Source organism: Chrysemys picta, chromosome 7, assembly GCF_011386835.1.
Source record: "Chrysemys picta bellii isolate R12L10 chromosome 7, ASM1138683v2, whole genome shotgun sequence".
Classification (NCBI taxonomy): domain Eukaryota; kingdom Metazoa; phylum Chordata; order Testudines; family Emydidae; genus Chrysemys; species Chrysemys picta.
In genome coordinates this window covers 55,876,450-55,897,287 of record NC_088797.1, presented here as the reverse complement: position 1 = coordinate 55,897,287, position 20,838 = coordinate 55,876,450, and the positions used below count along the sequence as shown (strand labels likewise).

At 46.0% G+C, this 20,838-nt stretch overlaps 1 protein-coding gene across 5 annotated transcripts in view; it reads right to left on the bottom strand.

Annotated features, from left to right (window-relative positions):
* The window catches only part of ZSWIM8 (zinc finger SWIM-type containing 8), a 122,182-nt gene that overhangs the window by 8,998 nt on the left and 92,346 nt on the right, over positions 1–20,838 (bottom strand). For 4 of the 5 annotated variants that reach the window (XM_005285586.5, XM_042850132.2, XM_042850133.2 and 1 more), the window contains 11 exons: positions 20,290–20,473; positions 19,611–19,709; positions 18,473–18,597; positions 14,659–14,893; positions 12,019–12,171; positions 10,950–11,172; positions 10,476–10,765; positions 9,015–9,238; positions 8,217–8,699; positions 4,278–4,446; positions 1,487–1,660 (listed from right to left, as the gene is read on the bottom strand). In XM_005285586.5, the coding sequence (XP_005285643.2) occupies positions 1,487–1,660; positions 4,278–4,446; positions 8,217–8,699; positions 9,015–9,238; positions 10,476–10,765; positions 10,950–11,172; positions 12,019–12,171; positions 14,659–14,893; positions 18,473–18,597; positions 19,611–19,709; positions 20,290–20,473 (2,359 nt within the window). The remainder of the gene's footprint in view (positions 1–1,486; positions 1,661–4,277; positions 4,447–8,216; positions 8,700–9,014; positions 9,239–10,475; positions 10,766–10,949; positions 11,173–12,018; positions 12,172–14,658; positions 14,894–18,472; positions 18,598–19,610; positions 19,710–20,289; positions 20,474–20,838) is intronic. The other variant, XM_065551497.1, reaches the window with a different exon arrangement.

Here is a 20,838-nt window from a genome sequence, read left to right as displayed (position 1 = left end):
GAGCTGTCTGGACTGGGGAGTGCCTTGGCACCAAGCACACGCTACCCTGCTTCCCAGCTTGTTCATTGGACTGTAGTGCCAGGGACCATGATCTCCTAGACAACAGGTCCCTCTGTGCAGTTTTCAATGCTGCTTCTTCATTACCAGAGAAGATGATCAGCATCGAGACTCTGCCATGACAGGAGGAGCGCTTCTACCCAAAGCAGAGGAGCTTGGTGCCTCCCTGTCCCTGATGTGAGCTTCTCCTAGGCACTTCAACACCTGGAGCACAGGTCACTGACTGGCACTGGCTTCTTGCATCCATCACAAGGTTTGAAGCCTGGGGACTGACGCATGCCCCGGTACTGGGCGTTGGCACCCCAAACTGCCAGGAACCATAGTGTGCATTTAATACACCAGTTTGAAGAAAAAGGAAACCTACTAGTAAAAAAAAACTACACCTAATATAAACACTCAGACAGGGAGAACACTTGCAGTCGCAAGGTAGACTGCACCGACAACCATCACAGGCGGTAAGGATCTAGGGGGTTGGGGGTAGCTTTGCCCTTTATACCATGGCACGGCAGCACAAGCCTGCCGAGGGTGCATGCGCCACATGGACAGGTACCGCTAAAGGAAAAATCTCTGATGCTAGTGCACAGGGCATGCGCACCCCTGAAATGGAATAGACGTGCAATCATGCGAAGAACTCCCCCGGTTACTGGCTGATGAGCACCTTCTCCTCCCTCAGAGCACTCCTGAAAAGCCACTTCTCTTCCAGGCACCCTTCCCTTACAGCTTCTCGCCCCAGATTTACCCTGGCTCTCCCTGCCTCAACCTACTGCCCTGTGTCTGTTGTACCTGTCTCGCAGTAGACACCCTTCAGGGAACGAATTTATAAAATTTACAGCACCATATAAATTAATATGATCTGTGGCCAGTCACAGGCCCTGGGACTCCAACACCACCAGGCCAGTGACAGTCCAGGTGGGGTTTCTGGGGGATTATTTATTGTCTTGTAGCCAGTTTGCCCAGGAATGCATATGGGCACATGTGTGGCCCAGGGAGAGCGAGAACTGGAGGCATGGCCATAGCTTAACAGCTCTGCTAAGAGCAGCAGAAACTGAATCCCAGTCTTCCACATGGCTGCTGAACACTCATTTGCCTGCAGAGCTGTATTTCATTTCATCCCCTTCATAACCTACCCAAACTCCTGAACATTCATTTGCTGGATTATTGGACTGTTTCCCCATTGCATGTCTATCTACCCTTCCTGTCCACGTAGCTACAGCAGACTGACAGTGCTCAGCAGAGATACTGGACAGTCTGAAATTGCCCTGTCTCCACACCTCAGAATCAACACGCGACAGTGAACAATCCTTCCCCAGGGTGCCATAATCACCAGACTGGTGCAGGAGGGAATTACCATACAGCGGTGAGAGCCTCCTGCAGCCCTGCCCTGAATCCCTCTCGAGAGGGCATGGGAGCCATGATTGGCTGTCCTTACCAACTCGGTAGGCAGAGTGGAGGTAGTGCAGACCCTGGGGGCTCACAGGTTGACTGTGCTGTTCATCCTCTGAAGGAAAGCCTCCTGTAACAAGGGAATTGGGCTGCGAGGAAAGAGCCGTCAAGGGAGCCCCCTGAATTGCTGGGAATGTTGACCCCGCATGGACACTCCCTACTGGAGAGAAGAAACAGCAGCATTAGGACATACAACCAAGCCTAGGAAAAGGTTCTTAACTCACCTTCTCCCTCATGACACATGCACCCCTTTCTCCACCCATGCCATCCTGCTAACTGCCCCATTTGAAAGCTGCAATCATACTGGTGGAGAACAGCAGACACCCCTTTTAAGTGGACTGGAAAAAACTGGGCTGCAAGGCACAGAATGGAAATAAGATCCATATTTTGCTTAAGAAACAGGAACTGAGTCTTCTAAAGAGGGTCAGTTTGCATGCATTCCTGCCCCACTCTGCACACCATGTTCTACAGACGCTAGGACTCATTAATACACCATTTGATTTCTTTGCAACTCGGGCTTGAGGAAAACTGAAATGACGTTTCAGACCAATGTCTGTGCGAACAGTGGGCAACTCAGCTGAACAGAGAGGGCAGCATGAGTCACGAGAGCTGTTGACTCCAGTGCCTTTACTGGGCTTAAGTAACACCTCTGATGGTGACTTGCCCAAGGAGGTGGGTCTCTGCCCAGGGTACCTCAGCTGAGTTCTCCACTGAGAGTTGGCTGGGACAGTCATTCAGAAAGAACACTATTAAGAAGGGTAGAATAGTAGGTGAGGTGGGATCCACTCCCCCTCCCTCAGCTACATCTGCAGTGTCGTTGTAGCATCGCTGTGACTCCAACAAAGCTCAGTATGGCGAACGTCCTATTGTAGACCAGCCACTGGTGCTTTTACATCTCTGACCATGGAGATGACAGCTGAGCTTCCACCAGAGCCAGCATCAATAAAGCTAAACCGATACTCAAGAGGGAAAACCTCTAAAAAAGCTCTGTGAGGGCAGAGAAGGAATTGAGGGGAACATCTCCCCAAGTACACATGGTAGAAGCTGGTATGTTATGTCAATTTATGCATGTACAATCTTAAGTAACATTAAGTGAGTCAATAAGATGGACTCAGGCAAGGGATCAAAGTTTATCTGAATCTCCCCCAAAGAAGGGCATTAATAGGGAGAGTTGTGGCATGCCTCACAGCTTCAGAGTAGATGCCATTATTTCACAGCCTCCCTATATGCAACTACGTCCATCTGGCTAAGCGAGTCAGCCTGGGGAGGAGTCTATGTTCTCATTTCTTCTCATTCATGTTTTTTTCAAAATATGCTCTCTGTTGCTGTATACGTTAGTTAAGAGATGAGCATGTGTCAGATGCACGCTCCCCAGGAGACAATGTGTGTCTCATGACCAGATCTATCTGACCTCATCACACAAGCAGACAGAAAGATGTCAGAAACACAAATTACAAAGCTAAGTGAAATCCCTGCCAAGGCAAGCCAGGGAGACTGACCCCTAGGGGTGTGCTGAGCATCACCCAGACCTAGACACCATCACATGGGTAAGCACTTTCTGAACAGTATCCAGGCATTGGCAACAGTGTTTTAAAAACTAGAGAGTACATAAACTGCAAGAGAATCCAAACTCAGGTAAGTCGCATCCTGGCAGCCAGAGAGGGGGCACTTTGTATTCATTTACTTTAACCTAGGATGAGCAAGCAGCCTGCAGACTCCAGCACATCAGGGAAGAGAACAGCAACTGCTTTTCTAAGCTGAGAGTTACAGCCACTGCACAGCTGAAGTCTGAAGCTGAAAGTAAAGGCGCTGGGCAGAGCAGACCTGGGGAGTTTTAAGATCCTGAGACCTCCAAGGTTTTTCTAGTCATTTTTACATTAGTTAAAATGAGTGAAAGTGCATTTTAAAAAAAAGCAGAAAGAAGAGCCCCTTTTCCCTGAGCATCTGGATGGGAGGGAGGACAACATGTCTAGCAAATGCCCCCGCTGTGCTGGCTCTTCCAGAACTTTATCAGTTGGGAGGCACTGGCAGTACTTACAGTAAGAGCCAGCCCACTTCCAATTGCAATACTGTTCTTGTAGAAAATGATGGTGTAATTCAGCCCAGGTCCAGCTTTCACCTGCCAGAGCCATGCCCCACAGGAGCAGATCAGTGATAGTCACACACAGCAGCTATTCCCAGCACTGCACACTGGCTGAACTCCAGCCAGACTGCAGCATGGCAGAGTCACTCAGAGACTGTCCCTGACGTACTCCTGCTGACAAAACCCTCTCTCCTAAGCAAGTGCATTTGGGGCAAGACCATTTCCAAGCTCTCACGAAGATGACAAAGGCTTTGGAAGTCTCTGTGGCAGAAGTTTGGCTGCCTCCTGCCCCAAGTACCTCACAGCATCACAAATGACACACGTGCCTTCCCTTACTTGAAGGGCTGCAGATGGGAGGAGAGAGAAATAAAGCTCACCCAGTTATCTGGAGTCAGACTGCTAGCAGGTATCTGCCTCAATTCAGTCTGAGGGAGTGAAACTCTGGAAACTTCAATGGATCGACACTGTGAAGTTCCACTTGCTGGTTTACTTCTGATTGGTGCATTAGGTGTTTCCCTATCATGGGCCTAACCTCCTTCTGCATGTGCATCTCTGGACTGCGATGCACACGCTGGGCACATTTCAAAACAGTGATAGTCCTGTCCCAGGCGCATCGGTCCTGTCTGGGATAAAACTGGGAGGACTATGACCCACACTTCTATTACATACAGAGTCTGGGGGCCAAGATACTCACTTGCTACATTGGAAGACAGTGACAGTCCTGTCTCGGCATGGTACGGGTGCACTGCAATCTGTGTCATGGATGGGACGGGCACACCGGGAAATGACACTGCTGTAGCTGCCAGAGATGGTGTTGTTACAGAATAGGGATACTGTGCTCCTATGAATGCTGGGTGGACACCCTAGAAAGGAAGCTGGATATCAGTCATAAGAACATAAGAACAGCCATACTGGGTCAGACCAAAGGTCCATCTAGCCCAGCATCCTGTCTTCCGACAGTGGCCAATGCCAGATGCTTCAGAGTGAATAAACAGAACAGGGCAATTTTGAGTGATGCCCCCGTCATCCAGTCCCAGTTTCTAGCAGTCAGAGGTTTAAGGATACCCAGAGCATGGGGTTACATCCCAGACCATCTTGGCTAACAGCCACTTATGGACCTATCCTCCACGAACACATCTAATTCCTTTTGGAACCCAGTTATACTTTTGGCCTTCACACTATCCCCTGGCAACGAGTTCCACAGGTTGGCTGTGCATTGCGTGAAGTACTTTCTTTTTGTTTGTTTAAAGTTAATTTCACTGGGTGACCCCTGGTTCTTGTGTTATGTGAAGGGGTAAAAAACACTTCCTTATTCACTTTCTCCACACCAGTCATGATTTTATAGACATCTGTCATACTCCCTCTTAGTTATCTCTTCACTAAGTTGAAAAGTTCCGGTCTTATTAATCTCTCCTCATATGGAAGCCGTTCCATAACCCTAAGCATTTTTGTTGCCGTTTTCTGAACCTTTTCCAATTCCAATATATCTTTTTTGAGATGCGGTGACCATATCTGCATGCACTATTCAAGATGTGGGCATACTATGGATTTATATAGAGGCAATATGATATTTTCTGTCTTATTATCTATCGCTTTCTTAATGAGTCCCATCATTCTGTTTGCTTTTTTGATTGCCGCTGCACATTGACTGGATGTTTTCAGAGAACTATCCACAATGACACCAAGATCTCTTTCTTGAGTGGTAACAGTTAATTTAGACCCCATCATTTTATGTGTATTGTTGGGATTATGTTTTCCAATGTGCATTACTTTGCATTTATCAACATTAAATTTCATCTGCCATTTTGTTGCCCAGTCACCCAGTTTTGTGAGATCCTTTTGTAGCTTTTCGCAGTCTGCCTGGGACTTAACTATCTTGAGTAGTTCTGTATTATCTGCAAATTTTGCCACCTCACTTTTTCCAGATAATTTATGAACATGTTAAATAGGACTGGGCCCAGTACTGACCCCTGGGGGACAATACTATTTACCTCTCTCCGTTCTGAAAACTGACCATTTATTCCTACCCTTTGTTTCCTATCTTTTAACCAGTTACCAATCCATGAGAGAACCTTCCCTCTTATCCCATGACTGCTTATTTTGCTTAATGGCCTTTGGTGAGGGACCTTGTCAAAGGCGTTCTGAAAATCTAAGTACACTATATCCACTGGATCCCCCTTGTCCACATGCTTGTTGACCCCCTCAAAGAATTCTAGTAGATTGGTGAGGCATGATTTCCCTTTACAAAAACCATGTTAACTCATCCCCAACAAATTATGTTAATCTATGTATATGACAATTTTGTTCTTTACTACAGTTTCAACCAGTTTGCCTGGTACTGAAGTCAGGCTTACTGGCCTGTAATTGCTGGGGTCACCCCTGGAGCCCTTTTTAATAATTGGCATCACATTAGCTGTCCTCCAGTGATTTGGTACAGAAGCTGATTTAAATGATAGTTAGTAGTCCTGCAATTTTACATTTGAGTTCCTTCAGAACTCTTGGGTGAACACCATCTGATCCTGGTAACTTATTACTGTTTAGTTTATCAATTTGCTCCAAAACTTCCTCTAATGACACCTCAATCTGGGACAGTTCCTCAGATTTGTCACCTAAAAAGAATGGTTCAGGTTTGGGAATCTCCCTCACATCCTCAGCCATGAAGACCGATGCAAAGAATTCATTTAGTTTCTCCGCAATGACCTTACCGTCCTTGAGTGTTCCTTTAGCATCTCGATCGTCCAGTCGCCCCACTGGTTATTTAGCAGGCTTCCTGCTTCTGATATACTTAAAAATTTTTACAATTACTTTTTGAGCCTTTGGCTACTTGTACCTCAAATTCTTTTTTGGCCTTCCTAATTATATTTTTACACTTCATTTACCGGAGTTTATGCTCCTCTCTATTTTCCTCACTGGGATTTAACTTCCACTTTTTAAAGGATGTCTGTTTGCCTTTCACTGCTTCTTTGACTTCGTTGTTTACCCACGGTGGTACTTTTTTGGTTCTCTTACTATGCTTACTATGTTTTTTAATTTGGGGGTATACATTTAAGTTAAGCCTCTACTATGGTGTCTTTAAAAAGTTTCCTTACAGTTTGCAGGGATTTTACTTTTGGTATTGTACCTTTTAATTTTTGTTTAATTTACCTCCTCATTTTTGTGTAGTTCCCCTTACTGAAATTAAATGCTACAGTGTTGAACTGCTGTGGTGTTTTCCCCGCCACAGGGATGTTAAATTTAATTATATTATGGTCACTATTACCAAGCAGTCCAGCTATATTCACCTCTTGGACCTGATCCTTTGCTCTACTTAGGACTAAAGCAAGAATTGCCTCTCCTCTTGTGGGTTCCAGGACTAGCTGCTCCAAAAAGCAGTCATTTAAGGTGTCAAGAAACTTTATCTCTGCATCCCCTCTCGAGGCGATACATAAACAGTCAATATGGGGATAGTTGAAATCCCCCATTATTATTATTATTATTATTATTGAGGTTTTTTATTTTAATAGCCTCTCTAATCTCCCTGAGCATTCCACAGTCACTATCACCATCCTGGTCAGGTGGTCGGTAATATATCCCTACTGCTATATTATTATTATTCGAGCATGGAATTAGTATCCATAGAGATTCTATGGTACAATTTGGTTCATTTAAGATTTTTACTTCATTTGATTCTACGCTTTCTTTCACATATAGTGCCACTCCCCCACCAGTACGACGTGTTCTGTTCTTCCGATATATTTTGTAGCCTGGTACAAATCCCATTGATTATCCTCATTCCACCAAGTTTCTGTGATGCCTATTATATCAATATCCTCATTTAATAAGAGACACTCTAGTTCACCCATCTTATTATTTAGACTTCTAGCACTGGTATATAAGCACTTTAAAATCTTGTCACTTTTTAGCTGCCACCCATTACCGATGTAATTGAATGAGACTTTTTATCATTTGACTGTTTCTCATCAGATCCTACCTGTATTTTATCTTCCATACTCTCCTCCTTACTAGAACATAGAGAATCTCCATTAATAGATCCTCCCCTAAGGGATGTCTCTGTCCGAACGATGTGCTCCTCCACACCTGTCGGCTTTCCCCCAGCCCTTAGTTTAGAAACTGCTCTACAACCTTTTTAAGTGCCAGCAATCTGGTTTCATTTTGGTGTAGGTGGAGCCAATCCGTCCTGTATAGGCTCCCCCTTTCCCAAAAGTTTACCCAGTTCCTAATAAATCTAACGCCCTCCTCCCTACACCTCTGCTGCCTAGACTGCCAACTCTTCAGGGATGGGACATTTCTGTAGTGTGCCTAGCATACTTTGGGCACTATAGCAATACAGTTATAATGCCAATAGCTAATACTACACTTAATGTTCTCAAGTTGCTTTACATGCATTACCCACCCCTGGGAGGTAAGTAAATAAATCTGCTTTACAGATGGGAAAGCTGGGTTAGAGACATGAAGTGACTTGCCAAGACCACTAAGTGAATCAGTGGCAGAGCTGAGACTGGAGCTCCAGAGATCTTGGTTCCCACCCCAAGCTCACCCCACTAGACTATGTTCCCTCTCGAAGAAGCTGAGCTAGGTTATCATGAACACAGAGGATTATCTATAGAACACCAGGCCACTGATGGTGACTCACCTGGGGGTACGCTGAGCCAGGCACAGGGAAGACTGCTGGGCGTGGCATGTGCTGGATTGGGTGTCCAATATACTGGGGGTTACAGGGTATATGGGTCTGGAGAGTAGTGTAGGGGTGCAGCCCCTGGGTGTGTGCATGTGCCATTGCCGGCCCAGCCATCGTATGCTGCTGGTAGATAGTTGACCCCACAGAGATCACCGGCACTACTGTGGCTGCTGCTGTCACTGCAGCTGCCACTGTCACAGTGGTGGGCTCAGCAGTCACCCTGCTGTCTGTCAATCCGCGCACTGCTTCAGAGCCTGCCCGGGCACCACTAGCGCTGCAACCAGTGGCTCCTTCTCTCTGCGCCGGGGTCCCACCAACAGTCTGTTCATAGAGCCAGTACCACTGGTGTGCCACTTCAAACAAGACTTCTGGGTACACCCCACCTCCTTTGGCTGCCTCTTCCACGGCCATGCAGGCCTTCTCCAGCATCAAGTTATCCTGAGAAGGGGGCAGAGAGTGGAGAAAACAAACCCAACAGCATGAGGGATAGGAGAAAACTGCAGCAGGTAAGATACCAAGAACTGCAACATGCCTCAGAATGGCCAATGCTGCCCAAAGCAGCCAGCCAGCAGGATAATAACCAGAGACTGCCCACAAAGGATAGGAGAAATCTCTATAATGCAGCACTGAAATCAGTGCTGTGTTACTCTGTCTTCACAAGGCAGGGAGGAGCCAATCCCACTGATACCAGCTGACTCCCTGGCATGTCCAGGACCTTTGGAGGTCAGACTGCCCCCAGGAAGCGATGCTCACCTGCTCCTTGCACTGCACCAGGGCCCTCTGGATCTCGTTTGGGTTCAAGGCATGGGCATGGGGCAGGCAGCTGAGTGCCAGTTCAGCAGCTGCTCGCACCATGTTTGAGTCCCTGGCCCTTGAAGCCCTGTCTGCCAATGATGCCACTTCCGGAGGAGTCAAGTGTCCATCCCAACACTCCACCAGAATGTTCAAGGCTGCGCTGCCAATCTCCATGGCCTGCCCTAGTAACCAGAGGGGAAGAGAAGGACGAGCATCACACACCACCCTCCACAGACTCAATCACAGCACCAATCAGCTCCATCAACTCCAAGGCCAGAAGGGACCATTGGGCTCACCTAGTCTGACCCCCTGTATAGCACAGGCCAGAGACTGCCCCCAAATCATCCCTAGAGCAGATCTGTTAGAAAAACATCCAGTCTGGATTTTAAAATTGTCAGTGCTGGCGAATCCACCACGCCTTTTGGTAAACTGTTCCAATGATTAAAAATGTGCCCCTTGCTTCCAGTCTGAATGTGTCTTGTCTCCACTTCCAGCCATTGGATATTATCAGGAGGGTTAAGGTTAGAGACGCCATGGCTCTGCAGGGGGAGAAGCCTGGAACTCCCCAAAGTACAAGACCCCTTGGGGAAGGCAGGTGGAACCCAAGTGCTCTCCTCAAGCTTCATGTCCGACTGGCAAAGGCAGGGCCTTGAATAAGCAGGGAGCTCACGCTCTTGCATCATGCTAGTAGTGACACAGTAGCACTGCAGAATCCTAGAGACAGCTCTGTGCAGCTGCTCGACCAGCAAGTCAGGCATGGTAGGCCAGAGCACTGTCTACAGGGGGAAGATGGAAGGCAGCAACAGGATAAGCTAGCCAAGTGTCCCCTACTGCCACTGGATTAACATTCCCCTTAGATGACCTGGAGAATGCCTGAATGTATGCTAATGCACAGGAAGGAGTCAGACACTTGTAGAGGGCTTGGGGGATATTCCAGCCTGAGAAAAGGGAACTAATTTTTCCTTATATGAGAAATTCATAACATTCCTTTAGCTTTCCACTACGGCTATCTGAGCTCTCCAAGCCACAGGGAGGAAGCTAGTCTGAGTGTAATGGGGTAGAGGAGGAAGGTCAAAGTCTCCAACACGCTCAGCCACAACAATGCTTTGCAAGTGTCTCTCGTCAGCAGAGATCCTCAGAGAGGCCCTATCCCATTAAGACAATCCTATGGGCCCCCACCTTGCCCAGAGACTTCTGAGCACTGCAGCTGGTTATGGTGCAAAGTCAAGAAGCAGGTATTGGCACCGGAATCCTCCCCAAGCTGTAGTAAGCACCGCCTTTGCAAATCCTTGCCACCTGGTGTGTGCAGCTGTCCATGGCAGGCTGCAGTTGTGTGCCTCGGTGTCTCAGCAGTGATGTTACTAAGATCAAGCTCCCCACCCCACCAGATAAAGAGAACCCTAGTAATGCTGCCCTAACCTGTGATCCAAGAGACGTGGGAGGAGTAGGTTCGAGAGAGCCAGTTGGGAGACACAAAGTTGTGCAGCCCTAGTGCATAGAGCCCAATCTCAAAGGCGCAGAGATGGAGGTTGCGGTGGGGCCCCTGGTGTCCACCACTGGAAGAGGGATGAGTGAAGATGGAGGTACTGCTGTTTCCACCCGCCTTGATAAGAACGGTCTTGGCCAGTTCAAAGTAGAAGTGAGCAGCTGCTTCCGAGGGTTGGTTTGGGACGTGAGGTGCATGGCTTTCCGGCCGCCTCCCTTTATACCTGGAATGACAAGATACAGGAGCCACTTGGACAGGAGCAAGCACTCACAGAGCTCTTCTCTTCAGGCTCAGCGAGCTCTCACCAGCAGGCACTCCACAGATGTACACATGCCCGTGTACACACTTGACTCCGGACCAAGGAAGCCACGAGGTGTCATGTACTGAGGGAGGAAAGTGGATCTTACCTGCCAACTTCCACAGTCTTTGCACGTGCTCCACCACTGGCTCTCCTGCTGCCACTCGAGGACGATGAGCCCAGTGAGTCACTGGACGAGCTACTGATGCTGTCACTGTCCTGTCCTCTGCCCCAGGAGGTGGCTGCCCATCCCCCACGAAGGGGCCGACGACTGAGGGTTGGAGAGCTGTCAGAGGTGGTTTCGGGAGCACTGCTGTCAATACTGGCCATGCCTACAACACCACAGACAACAAAGGGCAGGTCAACGGGCAAGCTCCTCTCCAGGACCATTGCACACCTGAACAGGTTCCAAGCCATTCACACCACAGGCAGTGTAAACAGCTGAGGAGGGTTTCATTTCTTTGCAAACTACAACTGGAATGTACATTCATAGACAAAACTGGCCAGTTCATCCAACCAACCCTGCACTGATTTTGTAGTTTCAAAATACAGAGAAGTCCCCACAGCGTCCCGACAGACGGGGAAGGGAAGCCTGTTGCACACATTTCCCTGCCACTCGCACTCCACATAGATCTTTGGTACATTTTGATGACGAGAATCGAAGCAATTGTACATATCAACCACCAAGCCCAGCAGACTGCGTATTTATTTTATGGTTTTATCGAAATAGTGCAGTACAACGTCCCCATTGTATATACGATATTTAACATCCCATCCAATTTAAACAGAAGAGTTCCCCACCCGCAATCCCAAGGCAACTTACCCCCAAACACACCCAGTCCCCACAGAAAGCAGCAGAAAGCGGGGGTAACTTAGCCAGTGGCAGCATATCTGAATTTGGCACAGAGCCCAAAATCATGGTGCCCTGCTCCCTGGGCCAGCAGGAGCTGGGGGCACCATGGAAACAGTGCACCCATTCAGTTCCAACATACCTAATTCGCTAGCCAGAACACAGCTAGTGTTAAACACAAGGGACTTTACAGGGCAAGACCTGTGTCCCCACCCCAAAGAGCTTTCAGACAGATAAGAACTGCTTTTTTCACTGAGGGGAGAGACTGACAAGAGAGTGGAATGGTGGATGAACTGGTTTGTCCCTGCAGAGGGCCTAGCACAGCTACCTGTGTGTTTCTTCTTCTGCCTGACAGGTGAGCCCCAGCATCTCCCATTGTATCCACCTCGACTTCCAAGGGCCAGACGACTGGGAACCTTCCCCTCCTGTTTCACGACAGTGGACTCCCCAGGCGGCTCGCAAGAAGACCTCTGAGAGCTCTCTGGACAAACGGGAAAGCAGCAAGAGACAATGAAACAAGTCTTGAAACGTATGTGAAGCCAGATGTCTCTGAACACCACCATGTCTTTGTAAAGGCATAAACGCGGCTTCTCTTGCTCAAAAGAAATGCAGCCAGGTGAAGGATAATCTGCCAGACCTGGATTTTGATACAGATCCCCCTTTTCTCATCCTAGGAGATGGGTACTAAAAGCACAGCTGGTTTTTACATGTACAGGTTTACTCCTCAGTCGAGTTAAGACAGGGTACTCTGGTATTTTTATCTGAGTTCCACATACATAATCCTGCCCCAGACTGAGAGTGAATACACTTTACATTGTGTTTCAGGTCCTGCCCTGTCCACCTTCACCTGCCCCTCATGTTCTTCAGAAGAAGAGCAGGACATTTCCAATAAGCAAAGGCCAGGATTCAGCATACAACAGGAAAAGAGTTGTTTCTAGAAGCGACTCTTAAAAGGTCACTTGTTCCAATTGCAACTGCCAAGGAAAATCCAAATGATCCCTTCTTACATTACAGTGGTAGCACATCGATAGTGAATTCTCTTAAGCTTTCAGTTACAGTATTCCTACATCCTTAGGCTAAGTCTTCATACTAAAAGGTCCCTAAAAAACAGAATATTCTTGTGGGGCTGTTTAAAAAGAAAAAAAAAATAAGAGGGTTTTACATTAGAAGAGCTTTAAACAAAGAGGTTTTAATGTCTTTTTAAATTCTCACAATTCTTTTTTAAAGACACTGCTAGTATTAAATAATCACTTATTTTCCAAAAATGTTCTTGAAGATTCTTTTCCTGTAAAGACAGAATCAGAACACATGGGACTGTATTAGCTGAGAATCAGGATAGGGTTGCTAGGACATGCAAATGAAAGAAACACAGGAGTGTCAAAATCGCTGAGTTGCTAATTTAGCAATTAAAGAAAAGATGATCTAGTGGTTAAGAACCAATACTGAAGGGAGGTAGACTGAATTCTACTCCTGGCTCTGACACTGACCTATTATGGGGTTTTGGGCAAGCCATTTAAGCTGTTTCCTCATCATGTATAAATAAGGTTGTAGGGGGAAAATACAGCAATTAGTACATGGTCATGTAATTAAAAACTATACTATACTGTAATGCATATGCAGAAGAGGTAAAGCTACAGATATGCATAATGTTTCCAGTGGTGTCAGGCTCCCACGGGGTCACATGGAAAAAAAAAAATCACACTCAGCACTTAAAGTTTACTGAGCCATGAAGTTTTTCCACAAGACCCAGCAAAACACTTCTGCCACTCAAAACTTGAGGACAAATTGTGGCATTAAGCCTCAACCTTGCAATGGGACTGCACAGAACTGCAGTGTCCCAGCAAGAGCACAGAGAGACAATGCCTCCCCCCAAGCTCCTGGGGGATGCAGCCATCGTGTCACACTTAGAGGGGACAGCTTGTACTTTTGCAGCCAACCAAGATTTATTTCCATGCTAAACTTCCTGCCCCAGCAGTTTTAGCTGCTCAAAGAAAGGTCAAGACCTTTTTTTTTTTTTTTTTTTAATAAAGGGGAGCAAAATGTATTTTTCTAATTCCTTTTGTTCACAATCAATGAACTGTTTTCCTTCAAAGTTAAAAAAAACCATTGTCAGAGATCAGGCTTAGAACGGTTCAGTTTAACAGCTCAAACTTTCAGAGAGTTCCATGCAGCTGAAGCCAGGGGTTTAGAATGGAAATGCTCCAGGAACCTTTCCTGTAGCTATTGCTATAGTCTCCAGCTATAGAATCATAGACTTTAAGGTCAGAAGGGACCATTATGATCACCTAGTCTGACCTCCTGCACAATGCAGGCCACAGAATCTCACCCACCCACTCCTGTATCAAACCTGTGTCTGAGCCATTGAAGTCCTCAAATCATGTGTTGGTAGGAAGAGGTTAGAAAGGAACACCTCTCTTGCACTGCTTGCCATTCCCATACATGTCATGTGACGTTTGCCATTAAAGCAAGGACACAGAGCACCTGGGGAAACAAACTTCAGGGAGGGGAATTTATGCTTCTCTCCCACAGTTAACTCCCTTTCACCTTTACTTCCCACTCTCATCTAGTTTGCTGTTCTAGTTTCTTGATGTCACAGATGCCCCTGAAGCTGTACATAGGGTTTTTTTGGTAACTCCACAGCACTGCAATACCGACATAAAAGACGTTACTAGAGTAATCTCTTTTACAATGAATCAGGAACCAGTTTACCATTTGCTCTCTAGAGATGGAAAGCTTGAAGAGTTGAGTGAATTGTTCTGTAATACCAGAGTGGACAGAAATGCTTGAAGTGGATTTTACCCTAGGAGCGAGGTACAATAGATGAAGGAGTTCAGTGACAGTCGATTATCCAGACCATACACAAATCAGCCCTGGCCTCCTCCCAAAAGGAACAAGTACTTTAGTTTCCCTTCCTGTCAGTAAAGACAGGGCATTCTGCATGATCCCACTGGAACAGCAGATCTCTTACCCTGTGCACTCTTCTCCACAAAGCTTTCAGAAGGACTGCTCTGGACTGCAGTGGTTACACCTGCTTGCTGAGTGACTGACGTCCCTGGAAGCTGCTGGATAGCTGTGGTGGATTGGGCAGCATGTTTGGAAGGAGATTTCTGATTGGCTACTGTGGGCTTGCTGGATGAGTAGAAGGAACTCAGAGTCTGTGGCTTGTGTGTTTGGCTCTCTCTGTCTAGCAGTTTGTCTAAAATCTTTAATAGGGGGAGAAAAATTGGGTTAGAGGCAGAGTGAGAGAACACCCATTATCCCAAAGGATACGGGCAAGGTACTAATTCAGTTTCTTACTGGGGGAAAATAAATTCTGTTAGACAAGAGTGTCAAGAAAATACATGTCATAGAATATCAGGGTTGGAAGGGACTTCAGGAGGTCATCTAGTCCAACCCCCTGCTCAAAGCAGGACCAATCCCCAACTAAATCATCCCAGCCAGGGCATTGTCAAGCCTGACCTTAAAAACCTCTAAGGAAGGAGATTCCACCACCTCCCCAGGTAACCCATTCCAATGCTTCACCACCCTCCTAGTGAAAAAGTTTTTCCTAATATCCAACCTAAACCTCCCCCACTGCAACTTGAGACCATTACTCCTTGTTCTGTCATTTGGTACCACTGAGAACAGTCTAGATCCATCCTCTTTGGAACCCCCTTTCAGGTAGTTGAAAGCAGCTATCAAATCCCCCTTCATTCTTCTCTTCTGCAGACTAAACAATCCCAGTTCCCTCAGCCTCTCCTCATAAGTCATGTGTTCCAGCCCCCTAATCATTTTTGTTGCCCTCCACTGGACTCTTTCCAATTTTTCCACATCCTTCTTGTAGTGTGGGGCTCAAAACTGGACACAGTACTCTAGATGAGGCCTCACCAGTGTTGAATAGAGGGGAATGATCACGTCCCTCAATCTGCTGGCAGTGCCCCTACTTATACAGCCCAAAATGCCGTTGGCCTTCTTGGCACCAAGGGCACACTGTTGACTCATATCCAGCTTCTTGTCCACTGTAACCCCTAGGTCCTTTTCAGCTCCTTTAGGAAAAGCAGGCTCTGAGATCAGCCAGACAGGTTCCATACTCACATGACTGCACTATTCTGGAAGGGTAGACTCAAATGGTACCGACTGCTCCTTCTCCGTTTACACGCATCTTAAAAAGCCAATGACCCCTCCAACATTCAATATGGAAACAATTCTGATTCTCATCGGGTGGTTAAATCACAGAACTGGGAGCCAGGAGATCTGGGTTCTATTCACAGTTCTGCCACAGACTCACTGGGTGACCTTGGCCAAGTCATTACACTTTTGTGCTTCAGTTTCTCTAACTGTAAAATACAGACCTACTGTACAGAAGTGTTGAAAGGCCTTTGAGACTTCTATATACTAGAGAAATGCACTCTATTATTCTTTAATAATAGTTTCTGATCCTCACTTTTCTATTTTTATTACTAGGGAACATTTGCATGAAAACAATCTGGGTTTTAAGAATTTGTTCATTTGTGTTGTTCATTCACACAAAAGTAACCAATTTTGATGTCTCAGTGAATTAATGTCTAGATTACTGGCAATGCCACAGGCAGAGGATTGTAACATGAAATAGGGGAAAGAGCAGCAGAACAGGCAAACTCTTTAAGAAGGTAGAAGAATACTGAAAATACTCTAGAAGAATAGAATTGTCTCTCAATAGAATGGGCTTCAAAGTTTTTCATGCAGAATCAGCAATTCTTTAATTGTTCTCCAAAATTATGTCCTTCCAAGTGCAAATAAGATATACATGTATACACATGCAGCTGAGTTGGGATATATTACAGTAGAACCTCAGAGTTACGAACACCAGAGTTACAAACTGACTGGTCAACCATGTGACGTTGCCCTCTATATGATTTTATGAAAATATGCTAACGAGTATGAACATAATGTAACTGGAATACGCTTCATGCAAAAGGTCTCTTGTAAGGTATCATTACAAAGCTTATAATCTACTGAGTGTGGTCATCCTATTTGTATAGATGTATCATTCTTGTATTTGAAACTAGAAATAAAAAATACACTCTGAGGGCCTATTGTAATTATGCAAAGTGTGGGCCATTAATGGTGGTTTGGAATCTTGATGGCTCCCATTAACCAGGACAATTGTCTATAGATGGCTCTGTTTTACTTGTGAGTCTTCCTGTATATGTGTGTGCTGGCAAGTGGGTAATGAAGTCTTACAGTGACATGTAATCATGTCACCTGAACTGGAATCCATCTTTAACCTGGTGCTTTTCCATTGAGAAGGAGGGGGAAGGGAACCCAGAAAGGAACAAAGGATTCCCACCTTATGCAAAAGATGTATAAGTGGGTGGAACAGAACAAATTAGGGAGCCATCATGAGAAATCCCCTAGCTGCCACCTGAGCTGGAACAAGGGCTGTACCAGGGGAAAGGATTGTGCCCACACTAGGAAGGCATCCAGTCTGTGAAAGAAACTTATTGAAACATCTCTGAGGGTGAGATTTTATCTGTATTCAGTTTTATTACTGTATCAGGCTTAGACTGGCATGTTTTATTTTATTTTACTTGGTAATTCACTTTGTTCGGTCTGTTACTACTTGGAACCACTTAAATCCTACTTTCTGTATTTAATAAAATCACTTTTTACTTATTAACTAACCCAGAGTATGTATTAAAGCCATGGGGGGGGGGGGGGGGAGAGGAACAGCTATGCATGTCTTTCTCTCTATCAGTGTTATAGAGGGTGAACAATTTATGAGTTTACCCTGTATAAGCTTTATACAAGGTAAAATGGATTTATTTGGGGTTTAGACCCCATTGGGAGTTGGGCATCTGAGTGTTAAAGACAGAACACTTCTGTAAGTTGCTTTCAGTTAAGTCTGCAGCTTTGGGGCACGTGGGTCTGTGCTGGAGCAGACTAGCATGTTTGCTTAACAAGACAGGGTGCTGGAGTCCCGAGCTGGCAGGGAAAGCAGGGGCAGAAGTAGTCTTGGCACATCAGTTGGCAGTTCCCAATGGGGTTTCTGTGATCCAACCCATCACACCACACACCTCATTTGGAAGCAGAAGCTATCAGGTAGCAGCAGAGGTTTTTTTTTTAAAAAGGGAAAGTTTAAAAAAAGATTTGACAAAGTAAGAACACTGTTTCTGTGCTTGTTTCATTTAAATTAAGATGGTTAAAAGCAGCATTTTTCTTCTGCCCAGCAAAGTTTCAAAGTTATACTAATTGTAAACTTTTGAAAGAACCACCATATAGTTTTGTTCAGAGTTACAAACATTTCACTGTTACGAACAACCTCCATTCCCCAGGTGTTCGTAACTCTGAGGTTCTATTGTATGAAGTAAAATGTTGGTTACAATTTTCTATACAGGCACCCAGGTCACAGGGCAAAGTGGACTGGCACTAGGACAACATGTAAAACAGAGCCCAATACCTCAAAGAACACAGGACTAACACTTTGGCAAGGCAAAGAATGCAGGCCAATATCCCTGGGGCAAAAGTGAGCCAGCATCCAGGGCAGATACAGAACTATCCTGAAAATCCAAGGGCACAGTCGACAGCATCCTAATGGATGAAGGGAGAGATCATATGTAGCGAATGAGAACTAAGTGTGAGAGATGTGTGCTGCCATGCTGGAATTTAGGAACCCCTTGGAAATTATGCCTCTGCAGACTAAAGTACGCTATGCACTCAGATTTTGCATTGGAAGGATAATATAAGCAATACAATGCAGCCCCAAGGCCATGAGTGGGATATGACACAGGGTAATTCAGCTCTGATCACTTAAAGGGACATACCTTTTTCAGTTTAGACTGGTCATCTTTGTATGTGATCATCAGAGCTAGAGCCAGATCACCCTTCTCTCTTCGGGTTCCTTCGCACAGAAGAGGGTGCTCTGCTTCACTCACAGTCGTCTTCATGCCTGCAGGGCCAAGAAGAGAAAAATGCAGAGACAAGTGAATTCAAGAGGCTTAAGAGCATCTGATACATTTTACCTCTTTCCCTGTACTCTTTTGCTCATCTCCCCCTATTAGTCATGAAGGAAAGAGTTTGTCCTATTTTGCTTGTTGACATTATACATAGTTTATGCCCTTGAGAATGAAAGCTGGAGTCTGTCCCAGAAGTCTGCACTGCAACTGCCAGGGCAACCTGATCCTGACAGGCCAAAAGGTGAATGTGCAGGCCTGCCTGAGGCTCCTTCCTGGAGACAAAGGAAGTGGAATACTAGACACTCAGACTGTTCATGCTCTTTGCCGCCTCCAGTTTCTACAGCAGCCACTTAGCAAACATTCAAACACCATCAGTGTATCTTTCCTTCTGGGGAGGAGGTGGTGGAGAGAAAATTGTTCTGATAACACCACGCATACACTACTTTAAATTCACGTACGTAATACCACAAGCCTGCTATATACACTACCACTTCCATGCTAAAACACATGAATTGGAAGCCAGGAATTTTGTGCAACTCACCCATGAAGATTTTGAGCAAAGTCTGAGCTAACAGTGAGTATCCCACAGAGTAATTCTACTGGGTTTTTATTGTCGAGTTTTAACCCCTGCTGAACTGACTGCCTGTTAATCTCTGCACTGTTCAGGCTCCAGCTATACTTAGCTGTCAAATCTTTCAGGCCGAATAGCAGCAAAGATGGTTGAAAACACTCTCTCTAACCCCTTTAACAGCCCACCTGTCAATTTCAGTTCTCAGCTGCATTTCTCCCACAACCCACCTGGCACACAGGATCTCCTGTTATCCCAGTCCCAGATTCCCTCCCCAGCTCTGACAATATCCCACTAAAACACTTCCACTTCTGCACCAAATTTGAACCCAGGTCAACAGGCACCAATTCACTCCACAAAAAGGGGCAGGATTCGGAATGTGAATGAGAAAATCCCTCCTCCTCCTCCTCTGAGGTGGAGGAAGAGCTGGATTCTTACCAAGAGCAGCAACAGCTGCTTCAAAACCAAGTTCCTCATCTCCAGGCATTTCGTTATTCCAATTACGGCTTGGGGGCCTGGATCCTGTCGGAGAAACCACTGGAGAGACAGGAGAGGGCAGTTAGTGCCTAGCTATATGAAGCTAGGACCAAAAAGCAGAAAGTATTCTAGGATCTGTCTGGGGTTTGTGCTCCCATTTCAAACCACCATTCCGGCCCTAAGGTCATAGCACAGGTCTGCTGCTTTCTCTCTCTCCCTCAACTGGACCCCTCCAACCCTAGCAAGCTCTGCTTCAGGATGGTTTTGGAAGCCCCGTTCTCTTTCTGATGGTTAATGTATTTGTTTCCCCCAACAGACGCAGCAGTGGGGTCGTAAAAATATATTTAATGGCTCCGTGATTATTTTACGGGGACACAGATGGGTCAGAAATGTGATAAGATTCCCAATGCTTTTGTATGAAAGGGGAGCTAGGAAGGAGGTCAGTACTGAAGAAGAGAGAGTCTCCATACCAGTGTGGAGGGAACAGCAGAAGTAGGTATAACTTCAGGGTGAACAGGTAAGAATAGGGCTGCAATCATCATAAGGGAAGTGCAGATTTTCCCTGAAAGCTTCTTTTTGTCCCCAAGGTTCAAAGTCTAGGAACGTGCCCCTTCTGCATACATACCAACCGAGACATTACCTGGAGTGCATAGGACATCAAATATGAAGCTGGCCAGCATGAGAGGAAGGACAGGGCGGTAATCACACAAGGTCCCTTCTCTCAGCTCTTCAGCCCTTCCTCGAATGGTGTTCATCTCATTAGTGCCCAAAGGGATCTTCTTTAACAAGGCCACAATCTCAGATTCCTGGTATGCCAGCTTCACCTGAGGGTATCCACAAGGAAGCAAAAAGAAGCCATCAGAGACCATTGGACATAGAACCATCTTGTCCTATGCAGATGATTTAATATAGGAATAACCCTGAAATAGTTTTTATTGATTCATTAGTATACAATCCACTGATCTCATGCCACTCCTTGCCTTCTCCCACACAGAGACAATAGTGAGGATGGTGCCCAGCTGGAGGCCGTCCCATAGGACATGCAAGTTTAATAGACTTGCTTTACTCTATACACAACCTTCTCCTCACCTTCCCTTTCCAACCAATTACTCTGAGGTCTGGTTGGGGAAAAAAGGTCAGTCTTCACAAGGACATATGGAGAAGCATCCAGCCAGATAGGTCACTAGAA